Source organism: Pelobates fuscus, chromosome 6 (assembly GCF_036172605.1).
Source record: "Pelobates fuscus isolate aPelFus1 chromosome 6, aPelFus1.pri, whole genome shotgun sequence".
NCBI classification, from domain to species: Eukaryota; Metazoa; Chordata; class Amphibia; order Anura; family Pelobatidae; genus Pelobates; species Pelobates fuscus.
This window is the reverse complement of record NC_086322.1, coordinates 265,094,742-265,117,764: the sequence shown is the minus strand read 5'-3', so window position 1 is coordinate 265,117,764 and position 23,023 is coordinate 265,094,742. Positions and strand designations below refer to the sequence as shown.

General features: G+C 42.1%; 1 protein-coding gene across 2 annotated transcripts in view; it reads right to left on the bottom strand.

Annotated features, from left to right (window-relative positions):
- Nucleotides 1-2,756: 2,756 nt before the first annotated feature.
- The window catches only part of MED24 (mediator complex subunit 24), a 69,253-nt gene continuing 48,986 nt past the window's right edge, over nt 2,757-23,023 (bottom strand). The window contains exons 23-26 of one of the 2 annotated variants that reach the window (XM_063425444.1): nt 16,125-16,224; nt 7,615-7,695; nt 3,213-3,361; nt 2,757-3,070 (exon numbers count right to left, since the gene is read on the bottom strand). In XM_063425444.1, coding sequence (XP_063281514.1) covers nt 2,954-3,070; nt 3,213-3,361; nt 7,615-7,695; nt 16,125-16,224 — 447 coding nt within the window. In that variant the 3' untranslated portion in view covers nt 2,757-2,953. The remainder of the gene's footprint in view (nt 3,071-3,212; nt 3,362-7,614; nt 7,696-16,124; nt 16,225-23,023) is intronic. The other variant, XM_063425445.1, reaches the window with a different exon arrangement.

Genomic DNA, 23,023 nt, shown 5'->3' with positions numbered 1-23,023 from the left:
CATAGGATTTGGGATAGAGCGCAAGTAGCTTTTTTTCTTGGCGTTTTTCTAATCAAATGGTTATTGCATTTTTAAACCTTGCTGGATTTCACGTTCTATCCAACATCATAGCCGTGGACTAATTGATTGTTGCTCATATAGAAGCATTTGATTGGACCATTTAACTGGCTCAGAGGGATGAAGGATATTTAAAAACAAACAAAAAAAAAAACCCTTTGACTGGTGGTAGGTGTGCACGGAGGAATGGGAAACACTAAAGCTGAACCTTGCAGGCGTCCTGTCTGCAAAGGGGAAGCTTGTTCCATCACTTGTTCCGACATATTTGTACACTGCCTATGTCACGTGTACCGATAGTGCAGCTATCCTAGGGCACAAAAGTGCAGATTAATCCAAACGTGCAGCGTTTGTTTAAGAAAAATAAATAAATAATAAATAGACTCCTACTACCATGGCCACTTCTAAAAGAAAAAGTGCTCATGGTGATTGGAACAACCCTTTAAAATGTGCAAAGTATTTTTCCTGAAAACACATTTTCGGTTGTTACTGGTTTTGGAAAGTTTCCATTAACCATTACAACACCACAGGAAGGAAGCAATGCTTCACCAGAATGATGACGAAGCATAGTTCACAAGTTGAAACGAGCTACTACAGAAACTGTATTTTATCTAACTTCCCAAGTATCAACGCTCCATTTATCAACATTTTGTTTGAAGTTGCAACATATTCTATTTTTAGCTTCCCAGATATACAGCCCTGCAGCCTGTCCAAACCTTCATTTCACACAGACTGTATCAGCCAAAAGAGCAGGATTAACTCCATGAGTGCCATTCAAACATTCTGAACATGATTGGCAAGGTGTTGTACTTTCAAAACCATGTGCAGCATGCATGATTAGCCTTTCATTGGGTTGGCGTGGAAAGAGAATATTTTAAATATAAGCAGATGCCCAAGTGGTAGTACTAGAGGAGCATGGAAAGATCTGCATACCACATAGACTCCTGAGACCCCCTACTTAATTGGGCTTGGTGAGAGCAACAATCGTGTTTTTTTTTTTTTTTAATGTATTTCCTCTTGAATAGTATGAGTTCCTGGATCTATAGCAGTGGTTGGGTACAACTCTCATATTAGAAGTAGTCTGCCTTAATTTTACATTTGTGTAAAGTAACATTTGGTGTCGATGTATTTAGGACAAATGAAAGCATAAATTTGATTGATCAGTTTGAAGGAGATCTGTAGTGGTTATTGTGCTTTAAGAGCTGAAAGCTATCTGCTTTGAGCAAAGACTGACCGTATAGGGCATGGACCACTGACAGAGCAATTGATGTCTAAATTGATGATTTAGGAAGACCCACGCAGGTACTTTTCTTAACTAGGGTCAGTACCTCTAACATATTGTTATTTAAGCTGCTAACCAGAAGGGTCCTGAGCCTATTTAGGCCGTTTTTTGATTGTATTATTTGCACTTTTTATATGAATTAGTTTGAATAAATTGTTAATTTTAATAACAGGTTTTTTTCTCTCCTTTCGCTATTTTTGTCTCCCATTACCTCTCCATTTTGAGACAAGCTGGTATATACAAGTGATTGTGGCGCCCTGGTATTTGGTATTGATGTTATCTTTACTTTATGGTAACCCGCAGCAACGCTCCAAACTGCCTGCAGGAGGAACATTCAGGTACTGACCCCAGTTAAGAAATCAAACATCAAAGAGATAACAAAAAAAAGAAAGAGTGGAGCCGAATTTTTGAAAAAGTGGCTATTTAGGTGATAAGCCAAGTGTAACTGCAAAACTCCGTGGAATAATATGAAAAAGTAATACTCAACACATATTAACATACTTTTTCATATTACTCCACGAATTTGCATTCACAATTGGCTTATCACCTAAATAGCCACTTTCTCAAAAATTCTGCTCCACTCTTTTTTTTCGTTATCTCTTCTTCTATAGGATATGTGTGTTTGAGGGTACCACATTGAGAGTGTATAAGTAGCAGTGTATTATAATAGTAATTAAATTTTTAAAGGGCGCTCCAAAATTCATCTTATTAAGAAATCAAACAGTTAGCAAAAAACTTACACTAAGAGGTGAGCCAGGGCACCATAACCACTACTACACTATGTTGTATTGAGTGCCTGCCCACCCTCTGTGTTCAGGACAAATGGCATAATTTATTTAACGTTTATGTATGTTATAATTGTATGTTTTGTTATATGATTAATCAGTGGTGTATTCTGGATTTGTGCTGCCCTAGGCAAGACTAAATTCGGGCACCCCCAAAATCTAAATTTGCCCCCCCCTTTCGTGACTGACAGACACATGCCCTCATTGATACATGCACTGATATACACTCATTGACACATACATACAGTCATTGGGACACACTGTTTAACCAACACACACTTTCACTGAACACACACTTTCACTGACAGACACTCTCAGATACACATAAAATTACATACACACACTGACACACACTCACAGACACACCCATTCTCACTGAAAAACACACACTTTCACTCACAGACACACACTGACAGCTACACTCACTCACAGTAAGGTGGACAACCCCAGAACATGAGGCAAACAAGGTATTTGTCTGGAAGCTTGGGGTGGCGTTTTTTGGCACCCCCCCTGAAAGTGCCGCCCTAGGCAAATGCCTTGTTTGCCTTGTGGTAAATACATCCCTGTGATTAATTATGATAGTGTTGCTTGGATGTATTTGTTTTTTGTTTGTTTTATTAAGTTAGGGTAAAGTCTTTGCCACATTACCAAATCGTTTTATTTACTTTCACATATATAGTCTTTTCAAAAAGTTAGAAAAATTCAACAACAAAAAAGTAATAAAAAAATACAAGTAAAGTCACTAGTCAAATTTACAAAGAAGGCTGATGATTCATCAGCTGGCCACCCAACTGCGGGCATCGAGGTGGGTGATGCGAACAATGTAATTAGATCAGAGAGCCGTTAGTGCTTTGGCAGCCACTCTGCGGCCAAGTGGTAGAGTTAGGTCGGTGATGGCGAGAACAATTTTAGGACTGGATAAGGTGGAAACCTTTACCAATTCAGACACCTAGGAAGAAAAAGGGGGAAAAAAGATAATTAAATAGGAGCATCTAATAAAAATCCGATTTAAAAATGGCAACTTTATATAACATTTTTAATGATTTATAAAAACATTGGTGACTTTTCAAACAGCATATACAGTTTCTCACCATGCTGAAGGGCATGAACTGAAGGATTCCACCCTTCCCTCCTTGTTCCAGGCTTTCAACACACTCCTCCATGAACCACTGCACAAACTGTGTGTGGGCACCCGCTGTCCTTGCGCCAAGAATGGAGGAGATCAGGAGGAAGAGATTAGCTGCAACACAGAAGGAAATCAAGTAAACTAATAGCAGGAGGTAGGTTACAGCAGCACGTCCCCAATAAATATAGTACAGGTGGCTCAGGGAAATTTTCCCAAACATCGATTAGAGGGATTCCTTGCTCTGCTGCGTTCGTCTATATTCGGGGAACTTTTCCGGAACATAGACAAACGCACCAGAGCAGGGAATCCCTTAACTCCTCACTTACCGACCAATTCGTTCTACGACCCGGTCTCATATATTGGTGTATATATTGTTGTATACCACACCAATATCACGTATCAACACTAACAAAAGGCTCAATGTTTGCTCTTACATTGCCAGGAAACATTATTTAAACAAGCTAATCACATTGAGGACATGAGTTTTAAAAAAAAAAAAAGTTGCCGTTTCATTTTTCCTTTGCAGCATCACCTAACTCATATGATGCAGCCATGTTTAGCTTAGACAGGAGAAAACATATTGAATTCTTCCTGCATTTTTTTTTCCTGTCTAACTTTTTATAAGAGACTTGCATATGGGCAGGGCTAAACTGGGGAAAAAAATCAGCCCAGGCATTTTTTAATAACAGCAACCCAGTTACAAGGGGTGGCGCCAGAGGGAAGTGTTTTGTCATGACAAATGACAAGCATGCCCACCCCTCAGAGTGAGCATGTTGGTTCAGTGCTCTTCCAGGGCAGTCTTGCTAAAGAATGAGAAAAGGGCCCTGTATTTGTTATGCACAGAGCAAGCAAATTTAATGACTCGTAGAATGCCAACACCATAGCATCATTTCTTTTACACATATTTTTTGATATATTTTTAAGAGAAAACGTTTTCTTCCTCTTTATATTTCACCAAATGAAGTCTCATTCATATAATTGCTATGATGTTCGCATTCCATGTTAGCCATATATGTATAGGCATCTTTGTAAATTCATACCACAGCAATTCTGAACTGTGCTGTGCTCGCCAGTACAGAGATGTGGATGTGTAAAATACCAATAAAGTTTAGTTGCGTTCCAGGGTGGTTTGCCGGGCATGTGCGATGCCACCGTTCATTCGTCATGACATAGGACATTGCGTTCAAAGTGGTTCGCTCATGCGAGGTTACCGAATAGGACGCGAAGAACGGCGGATTTAAAAGGGAGAAGATCAAGACAGAAGACAGAAGCTCCCGAGGAAGTCGGACGACCGACAAAGCACGTTGAGCCCAGCTGTTTATGATCCAGTTCCTTGGTATCAGCAGTCTTTTATATTTACTTGAAAAATGTTGCACTTTACAACTCTGCACTTTAACTTAATTTTGCATTTAAGGACTGGATGCTGTGAGGGAATATTGGGTGTTTGTGACTCTGCATATAGTCACCCTGACTTTTTTCCCACCCTTGCTTATTTTTATACAATCCACTGCTTTTACACCTCCTATTGTGTAATGTGAAGGGATAGCTAATGTTAGTGGCTTACAAAAGTCGCCGCTAGTACTCTACACTTCCCTTTACTTAATAATATCTGCAGATGTGCACTTTATATTGTTATTTAAGCTGCTAACCAGAAGGGTCCTGAGCCTATTTAGGCTGTTTTTCATTTGAATAAATTGTTAATTTTAATAACAGGTTTTTTTCTCTCCTTTCGCTATTTTTGTCTCCCATTACCTCTCCATTTTGAGACAAGCTGGTATATACAAGTGATTGTGGCGCCCTGGTATTTGGTACCGATTTTATCTTTACTTTATGGTTTTTATGTCAGAGTGTTTCTGTGGTAACCCGCAGCAACGCTCCAAACTGCCTGCAGGAGGAACATTCAGCTTCTTGTGTCCTCCTTCCCTCACTCTTCTGCAACGAAGTGCCAATGGGCCGGTGAGTGAGAACATTGATTTCCCCATCAGCTTGAGAAGGAAGACAGCAAGGCCAGCTCTACATGTGAGATCAAAGGATCTCCCCTATTGGCCTCAGCCCATGGCCATCATGACCCACTGGGCATTTGCCAGGTTGGCCTGATGGCCAGTCTGGGCCTGTATGTAGGTTAGCACCTCCCCTTATATATGAAGCTGCCATGGTAAGCCAGGAAAATAAAACTAACTTCACATAAATATATATATATATATATATATATATATATATTTATTTTAGGTATATCCATGTTCAATCTTTTAAAGGACTACTGAAGTCACCCAAGTCACTTCATCTTTATGAAGTGGTCTGTGTGTAGTGGTACTGCCCCTTTAATGTAAAACATTGCAGTTTGTAAGAAACATAAAATGTTGCTGGATTGTTTACGGACATCCACTGCCGTAGCCCTTACGGAGTAAAACTTGGAATGATTCAATGCTTTCCTATAGGGAAGAATGGATGCTCGCTCAACATTAGCCGCGCATGCGCATCAGGCTCCCAATGCAGCAGAGTACACTATAGCGTTCGGAATACAGATGTTCATATCTTGTACTTGTGGGTTTGTTTTTTTGTCCGAATAAATTCTCAAACTTTTTTTTCCCCCTAACAAAACTACTCTGAAGTGAATGGTTAAATCAAACCTCCGCTCCTCCCCTCCCCCCCCCAAAAAAAATCTCTAACTAAATTTCCAGCTACTTATCATTTAAGTAAACCTGGTATCTATGTACGTAACCGACATTCCCTTTAGAAAAATTATTTGTCATGCACCAGTTACAACAAAATTAGACAGATTAAAAAATACACACACAAAACTATTCACTCATGCAATTGCATGTCTGCATTATAGATGGGAATTGTGCTAAGTACACAGGAATTAAGCCTCTAACACAAAAGCTTGTTTAGAAACGTTTTCAAAGGTAGAATCCCTTTTTTTTTAATGTTGTTCCTCTTTCCTTATTATTCATAACAGCATTATTATGAGATTATCAGACATAGCGCTTCCAACTAACAGTAGGTAGGGCTAGAAATGATTTAAAGGGACAAAATAATAAAATAACAGTAAAAAATGTCGAATCATACAAGAACAAAAACTAACAGAGATAAGGGCTAATAAGCAGTGTTTTAATAACATGGTAAGATGCTTCATTACTAAAAGAAAATAAATCATGTTTCAGTATTTGGCTGCACAAGCGACTGAATCAGAATATGAATGTAAACCTCGGCTAGTTTCTGGCTTCAGACATAACTGGAGGAGGATATGCAGCTACGTATTTTCTATACAGAGTTATTTTATTTTTTTTCAATGTCCTACATACAGAACATAGGGGGGGAAAAAGCAAACAGCATAAATGGTCTGGTGCCAACAGAGCAGGCTCCTAACATTTGTCTATTTTTGACTTGAAAAGCATAATTCTGCTTTGTTTACATTTTCTGCTGAACTTGAATTAACATGACATTGGAATCTGGCAAGAGGTCGGGAATTCTATCAAGTGTACAGCTTCATATAGATATATGTACTTGCTTTATCAGTAGAAGTAAGTTCATAATATTAAAGGTGCACAGAGACACTATGGACACTAAACCCACTACAGCTTAATGTAGTGCTTCTGATATCTGTAGCCCGTCCTTGCAGACTCAACAATGTAAACCCTGCCTTTTCAGAGGAAAGGCAGTGTTTACATTGCTGCCTAGTAACAACTCTAGTGGCTGTCACTCAGACAGCTACTAGAGGCACTTTTTGGGTTAGGTCCTGCAAACTTTGCAGGACCTATGTTCAGCACTAAATGCTCTTCTATGAGGAGATGCTGATTGGGCCATGCGTAAAAGCCTCTCAAGGCTTTTCTACTGACTAAGAGCATCAAGATTGATGATCTCAACCATGGAGGCAGGGCCAGCCGTGACGAGAGTACCTAAACAGGTAGTCCAGCACTATAGCGTTAGGAATACACATTTGCATTCCTAATACTATAGTGTTCCTTTAAGAACAACAATAAACAGCTTGTTGTAATGTTCATGGTGCTATAGGTCTATGGGTGCCCTCCCATTCAGTTGTCAATCAAATGGTTTGGGAGCAGTTTGACAAAATCATGGCTCTTCCTAGCACTCTTAGCCAGTACCCAACTGATCCAGCGAAAACTACACTTGCATGATTACTAGGAATCTTGGACATTGGCTCTCTAAATTCGCTCTTGTTAATAAAGAATTGTAATTACAAATACCAATTTATTTTTTTATTTACCATTCAAATATTTTTAGAATGCTTTATGCCTTTCAAGATCACTATGTGAAGTTTATTTTCACAACTTCAATTTAATGCTTCAAGATAAAATAGAAGTTCAAAGTTTATTACAGGACAAACTATAAAACCAAGCACTTACCCAGTACTCTGTTTAGTGGCTCTTTTGAACTAATGTTGTGAATCTGTGAAGCCGAGAGAGAACTATTCATAGGACGGTCTGCTGTGAAAAGATGAAAAATAACAGATCACTTTATTTTACACACATATACAACGTAGAAGGAATACACATATTGCTGCTCCGAAAAGTAAATATTCATCATGGCTGACAAAGATATGACAAAAACCCAACTAAATACCCTTTCAATAAAAAGATTATAGACAACATAAATGGTTACCTAGAACATAATTTCACAAAATATTTAATTTACTTCTTTTGTATATTTTTCAATATAAATACATGTTAAAAACCCGAATGAAGATATTTAAAGGAGAAAAAGGCAATTGATAAAAAGGCAAGGGATTTATATATCTGCCTCCCTTTCAAATGCACCATGCGTGGCATTCACCCTGTGCATGATTGCCACAAGTCTGCTTTTGCTGCCAGATGTAGACCAAGATACTCAGCACGACTAATACATGGTGGAGATGGGCAGATATCTTGTCATTGGCTGGTAATCCCTACCCCTCCATCTCCAGCGGGATAGAATTCCTGCCCACCTTATTTTTTTCAATACCTTCCCAGTTGTCCCAGTTTTTAATCTGGTTCTGGATTCCCATCAATCGGTTCCAAATTTAAACGGTTCAGTTTCATCCAGAAAGGGTGTAATCTGGACTACATTCAAGGTAATTTGGTAGGCTGCTTTGCAAAATCTGGACATTGATAAATCTCGTGAACAATACCCGAACTGTGTTACTCGTTTTAGTAACTATATTAAAGGAAACCATGGGAACTGGGATCTTCAAAGAGCATGCAAAGTTGATTCAGAGTTTGCAATTTTATGAACAATCTAATTAATATAAACAACTTTGCCCAAGCACGAGAACCAAACATGTTCACACCTGAGTATTTATATGCTCAGAATAAATGGTATATTTCAGTGTTCCTAATTTTGTGTTGGTTTGTGAGAATGAACTGTAAAGGTACAATTTAATCGGAAAGTCTGAAACTTTTCCCCTCATAAATGAGTTATGAACCCGTATTCCATAGCATCACCAGACAGATGTAGATTAATTCAGGAGGTGTGTGTTGCGTTTATGATTCTGTGTATTTTATTGTACATGGTGTGTGACCACTATTATTAGTGTTTGTCATTTCTTTTGAAAATTGCTAATGCAAAATGTAAGAAATATAGGAAATGCCTTCGTCACGCACACCCTCACTTCTGCAAACCGTTTCTGGTTTTAATTTGGGTCTGACTGAGTTGTAAAGCAATAATTTTACTTATCACTTTTGGTGATATCCTTACAAAACCCCGTCTACCACGGAAGGGCATTTTTGGGAGGTTTTTCCTACATTAGAAGGTCATCCGATTAAAAATGTGTCATTTGATTGGGTTGTTTTATCTGTGTGTCATTCACGGTTTGTGTGTTTTATATGGTCACATAGTACTCAATTGGAACGGATTATAAATTGTCAGCTTGCATAAAAATGTTTAAATCAGAGGGGGCCGGACTGTGTTAATAAATTGGTACGATCATAACGAAGTACCCCCTTTTTTTTTATTCTTTATTTTGGCAGGTGAGTCATGACAAAGCAGTAGTTGCACTGTATAACATTTTTTTTTTTTTTTTTTAATTCTTTATTTTTGTTGTGGAAAATTTCCACGGTTTGTGGTAATAGTATACAATTTCCATTTCAAAAAGAATAAAAGCAAACATATAAATGAATAATACAGACATACGAAACAAGCATCTCTATACTTCAGTGGTATATATTAATCAATTGCGATTGAGCAGGTGGGTCTCCTGTGGTTAGGCCATTGGGTTACTGTATGGATCCCCTTATGTGTCCCCCTGAGGTTCCCTCTTATCTTGTTCTCGTTCCTCAGTCGTGAGTGTCATCCCTATCCCACTATTCGTGAGGTGTCTCTCTTGTTTCATTGGGAGGTACATGTGCCTACCATACGGTGGCAGCTCAGTTGGGGGTTGCGGAGCCCTATAGACATTTACAGCCCTTAAAACATTTGTGGTACCTCCGACTAGTTGCTCTTGTTGGGTTGATTATGAAAAAACAGGTTAAGGACATCCCCCGGGCAGCTCATATAGAGCGATTGGTATACCTGCTAATGTAACATTCTCATAACTACAGTTAAAAATAAAAAAAAATTATAAAAATACACATTTTAGAGTAGTATGTTGTCTACAGAGCCCTATAGACATTTACAACCCTCAAAACATTTGTGGTACCTCACACTGGTTGCCCTTGTGGGGTTAATTAAGAAAAAACAGGTTAGGGACATCCCTCGGACGGCTCATATAGAGCGATTGGTATACCTGCTAGTGTAACATTCTCATAGCTACAGTTTAGGAATAAAAAAATTATAGAAATAAGCATTTTCGAGTTGCATGTTATCTACAGAGCCCTATAGATACCCCCAGCCCCCAAGACATTTGTGGTACTTCACCCTAGCTGCTCTTGTGGGGTTAATTAAGAAAAGACAGGTAAGGGACATCCCTCGGACGGCACATATAGAGCGATTGGTATACCTGCTAGAGTAACATTCTCATACCTACAGTTTAGAGATAAAAAACTATAAAAATAAACATTTTAGAGTAGTATGTTATCTACAGAGCCCTATAGACATTTACAGCCCTCAAAACATTTGCGGTACCTCACACTAGCTGCTCTTGTGGGGTTAATTAAGAAAAAACAGGTTAGGGACATCTCTCGGACGGCTCATCTAGAGCGACTGGTATACCTGCTAGTGTAACATTCTCATAACTACAGTTTAGATATAAAAATTATAAAAATAAACATTCTAAAGTAGTATGTTATCTACAGAGCCCTATAGACACCTACAGCCCTCCAAATATTCGTGGTACCTCAGACTAGCTGCTCTTGTGGGGTTAATTAAGAAAAAACAGGTTAGGGACATCCCTCGGACGGCTCATATAGAGCGATTGGTATACCTGCTAGTGTAACAATTCTCATACCTACAGTTTAGATATAAAAATTATAAAAATAAACATTTTAAGGTAGCATGTTATCTACAGAGCCCTCTAGACACCTACAGCCCTCCAAATATTTGTGGTACCTCAGACTAGCTGCTCTTGTGGGGTTAATTAAGAAAAAAAAACAGGTTAGGGACATCCCTCGGACGGCTCATATAGAGCGATTGGTATACCTGCTAGTGTAACCTTCTCATAACTACAGTTTAGAAATAAAAAATTTATAAAAATAAACATTTTAGCGTAGTATGTTATCTACAGAGCCCTATAGACATTTACAGCCCTCAAAACATTTGCGGTACCTCACACTAGCTGCTCTTGTGGGGTTAATTAAGAAAAAACAGGTTAGGGACATCTCTCGGACGGCTCATCTAGAGCGATTGGTATACCTGCTAGTGTAACATTCTCATAACTACAGTTTAGATATAAAAATTATAAAAAATAAACATTCTAAAGTAGTATGTTATCTACAGAGCCCTCTAGACACCTACAGCCCTCCAAATATTTGTGGTACCTCAGACTAGCTGCTCTTGTGGGGTTAATTAAGAAGGAAAAAAAAAAAAAACAGGTTAGGGATATCCCTCGGACAGCTCATATAGAGCGATTGGTATACCTGCTAGTGTAACCTTCTCATAACTACAGTTTAGAAATAAAAAATTATAAAAGTAAACATTTTAGAGTAGTATGTTATCTTCTTTGGGGTCACCCTTGGTCAGCTGGTGCAGAGGTAAAGATATGCATATTGGTATAGCTCTCTCGCCTCTCACCTAGAGTTTAACGTGAGCAGTTTAAAGTAGCCCCTTGGTGTCTCATGTAGAGTTTGAAAAACAAAAAGAAGAAAGTGGGAAAAAAGGAAAAGGGCAAACTGTTTGGTATAAACTTGTAACCTCTTGTATAAAGTTTAAGATCTGGTGACCTGTAACGACTCATGTCGAGTTCAAAGTTTCTCAGTCTGGTGGTTTGCGGTAGCGGTTCATATGGGGTATGGACAGTCCTATCGGCTGCGTTCTTTCTTCCGGGCTAGCCGCACTATGGAGGTTGCCCTTGTGTAAATCGACGTTCCGCCGCCATGCCAGTCGTTCCTTCTCTCTCGGTGGTGAGTTTCTCCGCGGGGTGAGTTCGGTTCGCTCCCAGTGGAGCGGGCTGCAGCTGCGGTATCTGAAGTCGCCTCAGAAAGTCCGTGGGGTCATCTGTGACGGAGAGCGATAGTACTGTTTCCCCGTGTGGCACTACCAGGGTACCTGACGCACCCCACCGGTACCTGATTCCGTGGTCTCTAAGCAGTTTGGTGGTTGGCATAAATTTGCGTCTCTCCAACAGGACCGCAAACGGTAAGTCATCGAAGATTCTGACGAGGCAGCTGTCCACCTCGGTGTGGGGTGTATTCCGTGAGCGGGTCAGGATCGCTGTTTTCACCGCTGTGTTCCGAGTGACAGCGATTATGTCCCTGGGAGCGTCCACTGGGGCCGTCGCGGCCTTTCGGATCCGGAACGCCATAGCTATAGGCGGCAGCCCTCCCTCTCCCCTCACCTCCATCACTGTGGCCAGTTTGTTAGCGAACTCCAGCACTGCTTCGGGCCCTACTGTTTCAGGCACCCCGCGGATGCGTATGTTCTTCTTTCGGTGCCTAGCCTCCATGGCCGTGACTGTGCGGGTGAGTCGCTGGAGCTGCTGGGAGAGGTCCTCTACATTAGCCTGGGTCTCTGCCAGGGTGTCACTGCGTTCCACTTCTCGGGTCTCTACCGCTCCGATGCGAGCCCTGATGCCGCCCAGTTCTCCGCGGACCTCATCCAGGTCCTTCTTCCAGACTCCTCGGAGCTCGAGCAGGAGCCTTTTGATATCCCCTTTGGTAGAGGGTGATGTATCTGAATCAGAGTCATCTTTTCTGTATATCCCACTAGGGGCTTGTGTTGCTTCTGGTGCCTCCTCGTCCGGGGAAATCTCTGATTCACTGGAGCCTCGAGGCCTGCCAGGCGCCATCTTGGCTGGCTGTTGCGGCCTATCGAACGACCACCTAATGTCTGGCATTTTGGAAGCCTCAGAGGCCAGCAATTTTCTATGTTTGCGCCCCATCTCTCCTTTGGGGGGTTCAGGGTCGCCAAGAGCCCGGTTGTGGCGTTATTCTGCAGGCTTTTCGTGGCCTTTGGAGGTATTTTTTAGCTGATTTTCCAGGAGCTCTCTGTACACACGTCTGCTTAGCTGCTCAGCTGGCCACGCCCCCCCACTGTATAACATTTAACAAGCATATTCAGGATTTGCAAACATTGGTGTCTAGTATGATCACTTAATTTTAATTGTAAGTTTACTATTGTCAGACTAGTGATGTCCAAGAGCAGGGGATCGGTAGTTGAAGTGTCTGCCTTCTTAAGCAGTTAAACATCTAGTCGGTAAGATTATGTATCAATGGCATTAATGTCTTCTGGTGGTGTGCAAGCCTCTAACCTATGATTCAACGGGGAGAGGTATTATATGCTTATGTTATGAGCTTGGAAAGCTATCTCAAAGTGGTGGGTTTAGGTTCTATCGCAGCCCTAAGTTGTCCACCACAAGGTGACTATGCGTAAAACATCTGCTAAAAAAACATCGGCATAAATGTATAAGGAAGAACTGAAACATTTGGTGAATTAGATACCGTCAGCAAGGTTTAGGTCAGAGCGCCTCGTTTTCGCCCTGGATAACAACGCATCGTTAATCGAATACAATTATCAAAGTACACACAGACCCACGGAATCCATAAGAAATGGAATGGGGGGAGTTGCTGGTTGGCAGGCACACAGAGATCAAGGAGATAGATGATCACATTGGCGAAATAATTTGGGGCAGGAGTTTGTGAAAAGATGCTCTGACATTGTGAGCAGAAGCAAAGTTATAGAGGAATTTCTATAAGAGGGTAAGACAAATAGAGCTCCGCTGAATCAGAACACTACTTTTAACGAGGATATAGGTAGTTGCATACTGAACTTGTTTTTCAGTAGAATAATGGTATTAGGGACAGCTGAGCATGAAGAAGTTGTAGTACTCAATTGATAAAGATGATGAGTAAATCTGTTTTAGGTGTGCGGTAGGTCATGCATTTGTGTTAATTTATGCAAATCTGAAGCCACTTTACAAAGCAGACTAAAAGCTTAAAACATTATATTTTGATAACATTATATAGTACATTGAGAGTTATACAATGGCATATGGTGTGATAATGCATTTAGTTTTTTACGAAATAGAGACAGACTGTAAACCATTTTCTTTTTAAATTCATGCTCTATAAGAATTTGGTGTTAGATGATTGGTAACCCATAAAATCACGGATTGTTTGGCCTGTAGGAAACAGTAAACGGAAAATGCTACCAAGCTAAAATAGATAATTTACAGATGTGATATTTTTCACCTGTAAAATATCTGATAATAATTATTAACATATACAAATACATATTACATTTTTATACCACTTTTAGGGAGAATGGACCTCCACAAATCTAAGGAAACCAGGTTCACTTTAATTGCAGAAAAAATATAAACTTCAAATTACTAAAGATGAAAAGAAGAAAAAATATATAATTTTCCAATGCAGAACTGTGTATTTATAATAAACAGACACAGATGTGTATGTTTGAGCTAGGTATATTTTTTTCTATTTTGTTGGCTCGTAATTACCAAAATGTGAATCTCTTACAGTAAAGAAAGATCATATTGATTTGGGACTGAGAAATTTCATTCGACCTTGGAGGGCTCGTTTGCAAACTTCCATAGAAGATTGCAAAATAATGTGTTTAACGTTATAATTCAAAATTTAGACAAATAAAAAAAAAAAAAATGAAACCAGAAATCCTAACGATCTGAGCCAGGCTTCAGAGTGAGTCAATGTGGATGTGAACAAAGGATTTGTGCATGTTTTGGTAGTGACACATGTTTTACAATTTGCATATGACAAAGGAAATAATTTTCACTCCAAAACTCCAGAGTTACATTCACTGCTTTCCCTGCTGCTGTCAAAGGAATGATTCCAATAATGAACAGGAAATGAGGTAACCCAGCGTACAGCAAGTTGTAAAGGATCAGCTACTGTGAATGGGCAAAAATACAAACTCCGAGCACGAAAACCGCCAGTACAAGGATGATGACATTTCAATGACACAGCAAGCACTTGCCCAACTGCAATGTCATGGAAGATTATTTACACGGAAAGAAGAAGTGAGGCTTTTTAGGGTCACGTTTTAGGAAATCCTGAAAAAAAAATCAAACCTTTTTATAACTTCTGGTGCGTAACAGGTGGTTGTTATATCCTCTGACAAATATATGTCTAGTATGTGAAGCGGGACAAAGATCATTATTATGGATATTGCAGAACTCAATGGGGTGAAAGCTATTCTTCTTTGTACAAGTTATTTTATGAAAGTGCGCGGGAGGGGGAATAACAGTCTTATATTGATTAGGGATGTACCTCCAGCCCCCTGTTCTAGAATGCATGGCGACTGGCCGCTGAGGCGTAACCTTTGTCACTGGGCTCGGGTCTCGTGAGGCACCACAGGGCTCCGCCAACATGATTAGACCATGCACTGTCCACAAGCATGTTCTGAATTACATGAACGCACAAGGAGGAGCTTCTCGGGGGCTCATCATGTAGTACGGGCCAGGAGAATGGCGATGTGACGTCAGAGTACAATCAGCTGCTGCTGCCCAGACACTCAGATAGGTGGCAGAAATAGAGCATCTCTAGATGCAGCAGGTATTAGTCCACACAATTCATGAGGGGAACATGGGGCCAAATGATTTCCTCCCACAGGCACCAGAACAGAGACAAGGGTAGGCAATGGGTGGAGACAGCAGTAGAAAACCACTAGATTTTGCTGCCTATCTGATCCAGCAGGATGTAATGCGTCTATCTCATATATTAGTTTCCCCTTTTACGTTTCATTACTGAAATAAATGTACTTTTGCACAATATTCTAATTTTTCGAGTATCACCTGCTGCTCTGTTTCCTCATTGCCCTGTGGTGGTTTTCCTTCTGGTATCCGAGAGAGCGTTATTTCTGTGTGACTTTAGACATCTTTGATCTGGTTTATACAACTTGACCTTTACTTGTGCTTCTCTGTATTTCTGATCTTAGCTTGTCTCTGGTTACACTTAACCTTTATTTATTGCTACTCCATGTACTGCGTCAAGTCTGGTCATATCCATTAATAACATGCTCTAACCCAGTTTCTGTGTTTTTCTTACTTAAGCTTGCGCAATGGACCACCGTTTGCCTAATTCATTCTTAAGGAGGAATATATCATTATGTAGTAATGTTAGAGCAGTGATCGTCTGAGATAGCTTAGCCGCTTCGTGGTTGAAGATGATATCAGTATAAAATAACTGAATTTGACAAACAGCTGCTTTCCTAAGAAGTGAGCCATTAATCTTGCTCTATATCCACTGTACAGAGCACATTGTGTTGCTGCAGGTCTCTCTCCCCGCATACATTTATTTTTCGTCTATATACTTACTGGGATTGGGTTGTACAGCGTGGTCCTCCTCGTTGGAACTAAGCAGACGCATTAATTTGGATTGCTGTGTATCATCAAGGGGAAACAAGCTGCTGTAATCCTAAAAGGACAAAACAGAATAAATATGCCATTATATGCCCATAAAAGCGCTATGTTTTCATGTACCTGACAATATATTTATTTATTGGAATATACTTTGGCTCACGTTCATTGTTAGCAGTTTTCTTTTTCCCCTGTGATACCGAGAAGACAATATACCTGCACTCATGGTATTCTCACACTAGCTTAGATAAAATGATTCTTCTGTTGCAGATTCATGTGATATTTAAAGGCAGGAGAAATCAAATGTATGTGGAACGTCATGTTTGTATCCCTAATGCCACATGGATGGTCTACTGAGGACTAAAGCCCGTTGCCCCATAAACAGAGACAAATTATCAAGATGAATACAGAGTGTTATATTGATAGCCACTAGAGGTGGACTAAAACCTGCAATGTAAACATTAGTTTCTAAAAAAAACTGCAATATTTTACATTGCCAGGTTAAAATACAGGGACACTGCACCTAAACCACTTCATTGACATGAAGTGGTCTGCGTAACCAGAATGTCCTTTTTAATGCAAAACGTCTCACATCTACCTGCATTTTGTGGTTTATATATAAAGTTTTACAGAATAGTCATGTCTTATATCATCATGCACGTGTCTGGTACCAAGTTAATATTCAGAAGAAGCAATGTATTTGGGGCCACTGGGAAAGCAGCAATGAAGGTGCAGAAATCCCAGAACATCTACCCACGCCAGAGGACAACATTCATACGTTCCAGAGAGGGAAGCAGGTAAGCAAGAAAGGGTTCCGATGCGGCTAAGCAAAGCAAGCAGTTTACGGAGCAAAACATTGGAAAGGACGGATAAACTGGGGGCAGATGGATGGACCAACTCTCACTAACATCCATCGTAATAACTTAGCAAGAGTATTAAAGGGTTACTCCAAGCACCATAACCACTTCAACACTTTTGAAGTGGCTATGGTGCCGGGAGTCTGTATGTGCAATGTTTTGCTGTGGAGTAACTTCTCGGGATTAACACATTTAAAGATCAAATCTTCCATCAAAATACATGCCACATACGCACCCCCCCTACAAACGTTAACACTTCACACGTCAGATCTGTGCCTCGACACATGGATATGACATGACATTCTCCACGTAAGCCCCTTATTCGATAATATGGGTGTGGCACCATTCCCAACACTACAACAGACCTACACCCTCCCCTCTAGGGAACTATTCACATACCTACGCATAAAAAACATCTTACATTACCACAAACTACATATTGGCAGAAATTCCTCCTCGCTACGATTTGTCCTCAAGTGCCACTAAAGGGAAAACTAAAGGGTATAAAAGCATTATCTTTTTGCTACACTTCCCTTGTGAACCTAGTAGATAAAGAAATTCCCTCATACATGAGCTCCAGGGAGAAGGACCTAAATACACAAATCAACCAAACCACATGGCGGATGGCATTAGGAAGGGTGAAAAAAACCGATACAGTTTGGCCCATAGAAAAGCGTTCTGTAAACTACTTATGAGGTGGTACTTGGTACCTTCGCGTCTAGCGCATATATACCCAGACACGACTCCCATGTGTTGGAGATGCCATGACAACGAAGGCACACTACTCCATGTGTTCTGGACATGTCCGAACATCATTAAATTCTGGGACGCATTAGAACAGTTTCCCATAAAGGAGGTGAAGGTTAGGGTACCAAAAACTCCAGAATGCTATCTACTCCATATATTCCCTTATGCACCCAGGGAGGACGAACTACACATACTCACTCACTGTCTCATAGCAGCTAAAATAGCAATAGCACACAGGTGGAAACAACCGCAAAGCCCAAGCCTAACAGAGGTTCTCACACGTCTTGACACAACGAGCAAATATGAGCAAATGGCCAGCCGTCTCTGAAGCGAGGAACATAAATACACTAGGCGTTGGCAAAGATGGGTTCAAATTAGAGACCAATACATATTCTAATGCCCAATCTATTGATCTATCTACCAGGATCCTGTAGGACCTACACCATAACAGAGAGACCAAAAAAAAAAAAAAGAGCAGCTACCTCCCAATGCCTATCAACAACCCTCTAGAGCCGAAGAGAGCTTCAAAAGCAGGCAGGGAAATGAGGAGGCTAGATTCCAAGGTGCAATGGATGGAGCAATAGGCCCCATGGACAACGACACGATCGGTGACCAATCCAGACACGTCACAGAATTGTACTGGCAAGGCACCGGGAACCTGACCAATGGCTACTCACTAGGCCAACGAATATACCCTGTTGTAACAGACTGACACATGATGACTTCTGTTAGCATGTAGTAATGTTAATCGATCTTAGTGCATCATAATCTATGCCTACTCGCAATATATTCCTAACCCATATTGTAAATCCATTGCGCAATTGTACTGTATATATGAAGTGCGTTGTCAAGTAGCCTGTTATGGCTCTACAAAATGTCTGTATCCCCCTCCCCTTTTACTTTCTGTACCCTCTTTGATTTGCTTTATATGAAAATGTCAATAAAAAACCAAGACATTGAAAAAAAAAAAAACCATACATGCCACAGGCATTAAGCACTCTGGCATATATGAATCGTGGCAATAAAGGGTAAAGCTGCCCTTGTTGCATAGTTAGGAAAAGTCAAGTAAAGTTCCTGACCCCCTGTTAAGATGTTGGGCAGAGAGAGACAGGTAACTGGGCAGAAATGGTGACATGGCTGTTGCCGTGGACAAGGGACAAGAGCTGGCTGGGGGATTGGACACAAGCCACAAGTTAGAGAAGCACTGGATGCTAAGTAAGAATAAATGGCAGCAGCACAACCACAAGCCCTGTCAGCCATTTACTAATTCAGGAGCAAGTGGATGGACCCCGCTCTCCCTCCCGCTTTTATTACTTTGTATTATTGTTGTTGTGTTAAAAAGTGTAATCCGCAGGGTCAACTTCTGAGGAAGGATTTAGTGGTAAATAGTTTTAATTAAAAAGGAGGTTAATGGTAATATGTTTATCAAATTATGGTTTTAAGGCCCCTTAAACTATGAATAAACACCACAGCCTAGACTATTGAAATATAAATAAACCGTGTCTGTGTTTATTGTGTGGTCTAAGTTATTAATGGAGAATATTGCCTACTATACATATACCGTATATACTCGAGTATAAGCCGACCCGAATATAAGCCGAGGCCCCTAATTTTATTTATAATCTGGTTTTTATTAGGTCAAAAAAGCATGTGGGTACAAAAGGAAAGAAAGGGTACGACATCATTCTTAAACAGAGTGGGGTCAATACAGTGTGTTATACAGCGGCATTAAGCAATAAACGGTCACATAACATCGGTTACCCATTTGAGGTTCTAGAAAGAAGTACCGTTGTAGGTGGCTCTATAAGCTCAGATGATTTATCTCTGAAGGTGTCGCCCTTTACGGCATATGGAATACGCTATAGCGTGACAAAGACTTGTCCGACAGTCGGAGTTGTCTCGTCATGCCTCCGCATGCTTGGGTTGCATGAAAGTGTGTTAGAGTACCTATTGTTAAGGTGGGGATCCAAGCGGGTAAAGGTTGAGAGGGGGTGCAGAGAGGGAAGGAGGGGGGGGGGGGAGAGGTGGAAGAGGGGGAGAGAGGATAAGGGGTGTCTAAAATGTCTCAGTTTCTACTCCAGTGGGTTATATGGGTATCGGGTAGAGTGTCCTATGAGTGTGTGTAGGAAGTCTCCTGCCTATTGTAGGGTGGTTCCAGGGTCGTTTGGGTATGTGGGTTCAGAGCCCTCGGTGTTGATCGGATGTGCGCGTTGGGGTTTAGTCGGTCAGTCGGTTGTTCAGTAACGGTTGTGTGGAGAAGCAGTCGTGGACAGAGTGTGGAGGGGAGGCAGGGGTTCGTCAGTTGTATAGAGGATGATGGTGGGGGGTTAGCGTCGGGGAGCATACATTGGCCTCACCACGGGATGTCCAGCATCCCTGCGCGTGACATCGGTTCACCGACCTAGCCCCGTGAATTACGTGATACAAAGGCAAGCCATGGATACCACCGCTCGGCATGCTTACTGCCTCTATCCTGTAGGGATGCCTGCAGTGCTTCTGCACCCTGGATGTCCTCCACTTTGCGGATCCATTCCTCTTCGCTAGGCACTTCCGTCCGTTTCCAATATAACGGGATGAGCGACTTAGCCGCGTTCAAAAGATGTCTAAGGATAGACTTTTTATAGGAGGACAGCGACATCTGTGAGATATGTAGGAGGACTAAAGCAGCTGACCAGTCCGGTATGTCGCCTAGAATATCTGTTATTCGGTGTTTGATCATATTCCAGAACGGAGTTATTTCGCTGCACTCCCACCAAATGTGCATTATCGTTCCTCTAGACCTCTGACATCTCCAGCACGTTGGGGCAACAGATGGGAATACTCTGTGTAACAGGACTGGGGTCCTGTACCAGGAGGTTATCAGCTTGTAATTGGTTTCTTGATATTGTGAGCTGACCGAGCTTTTGTGTTGCCACAGAAGTGCTTTGTCCCATTGTTGTGGTGTAAAGGTAGTGTCCAACCGTTCCTCCCATTGTCTGCGAAACTGTGTATTTGTTGTCAGATGTCCCGTCAGGAGGTGCTGGTAGAGTATGGAGATCGCGTTGTCCATGATGGTGTTCCTTTCGCAGCAGTCCTCAAACCACGTGCGTGCCCTATGTAGGCGTTCTTTGTCCCGCATACTATCATGATAATGTCTCACCTGTAGGTAACGGAGCGTCGCTAGCGGCGTCTGGGGTTGTCCTTCCAGAAGGGTGTCCAGTGGTTGTATCGACCCGTTATGTAGGATTGTGTGTATGGGTATGTAGTCGCGTCCTTCCGCGGATGGCCACATCGTCTGCGGGAATCCGCCCCCTATTCCCTTGTTGTGTGTGATGGAAAGCATTGGGCTAGGCGTAGGTGAGATGTGGGGGGCCTCTCTCACAGAGTTCCAGGTGTATAGCGTTTGTTCCAGTATTCCCTCCCCTGTCGTCCTCATTGTTTTTCTAGTACCCTTTCCCCAGATAGTTGGTTGCACAGGGGTGTCTGGGTCGTTCCGTGTCAGTGAAACCCATTGCTTTCGCTGAGGTACTGCATGCCATTCAATTATACGCTGCAAGGCTGTGGCTTGGTGGTACTTCCTGAAGTCAGGCAGTGCTAGGCCGCCACGGTGTCTTGGGAGACAGAGGAGGTCGTGTCGGAGTCTCGCCCTCTCCCCCCTCCATACGTACCGTATGACCGCGGATTTTAAAGCGGAGAAAAAGGTGTTCGGTAGGGCCAGGGGTATAGTCTGGAACGGGTAGAGTAACCGCGGTAGGATGTTCATCTTTAGAACGGCTACTCGTCCGTGCCATGAAATGTGTGGGTGCGCCCATCTGTCCAGGTCTGACACTACCCTCTTCAGTAAGGGAGCAAAATTGTGTCGGTAAAGGTCGCTGGGATCTGAGGTAATCCAGATCCCAAGGTATTTCATCTTTTGGAGGCACCATCTGAACGGGAACAATGGTTCCAGGGCCGCGTATTCATCCTCAGGCAGAGACACATTCAGCACCTCACATTTCGACAGGTTGAGTTTGAAGCCTGAGATCGACCCAAATATCTCCATTTCCGACAGTAAGCAGGGCATCGTAATTCGGGGGCTCGTTACATAGAATAGGAGATCGTCCGCGTATGCGGCCACCTTATGTGTCGTGCCCAGCCACTGGAAGCCACTGATGTCTGGATGTTGGCGTATCTTCTGAAGGAAGGGTTCCAGTGACATAGCGAAAAGCAGCGGGGATAGCGGGCACCCCTGTCTCGTTCCGTTGGATATCTCAAAGTCTCCGGTGAGCGCTCCGTTGACTCGTACCGTGGCCCGTGGTTTATCGTATAGAGCCCGGATCATCGCTAGGAATCTGTGTCCCAATCCCATCTGGCTGAGTGTGGCGAACATATAGGGCCATTTTACACGATCAAACGCCTTCTCGGCGTCTGTGGAAATCAGGAGAAGGGGCCGCCGAGTTCTCCTCGCCTGGTGTTGTATCGCGAAGAGACGAAGTGTGCTATCTCTCGCTTCCCTGCCTGGTATGAAACCCGTTTGATCGTTGTGTATGAGGGAGGGGAGGGTGGATCGTAGTCTGGTCGCGAGCGCTTTTGCAAAGAGCTTCGTGTCCACGTTCAGCAACGAGATCGGGCGATAGCTACCACATAGCGTCGGGTCCTTTCCGGGTTTAGGAAGAACAGTTATGGTAGCCGCTAGGGATTCGCCGCCAAAACGGCCTCCGTCAGCAATTGCATGAAGGGCTTTCGTGAGCCACGGTAGGAGTATCGGTGCAAACGCCTTATAATAGCCTGTGGAGAAGCCGTCCGGGCCGGGTGCCTTCCCTCTCTTGGTCGCCTTTAACGTCGCTGCCAGTTCTTCCTCTGTGACCTGGGCCTCTAGCTCGGTAGCTGTGTCCGGTGAGATTGTCGGTCCGATCGTGTCACGGAGGTAGTCCCATGTATGAGCCATGGTCGTTGCAGAATGTGCTTGCGGCGTCTCCGCATCCAGGTTATATAGTGATCGGTAAAACGACTTGAATTCCCCCGCGATATCCGCTGGTAGGCTAGAGACCTTGCCCGAGGAGAGGCGTAATCGAGGCCCCTAATTTTACCCCAAAAAACTGAGAAAACTTATTGACTCGAGTATAAGACTAGGGCGAGAAATGCAGCAGCTACTGGTAAATTTCTAAATAAAATTAGATCCTAAAAAAAAAAATATATTAATTGAATATTTATTTACAGTGTGTGTATATGAGTGCAGCGTGTGTGTATGAGTGCAGCGTGTGTATATGAGTGCAGCGTGTGTGTATGAATGCA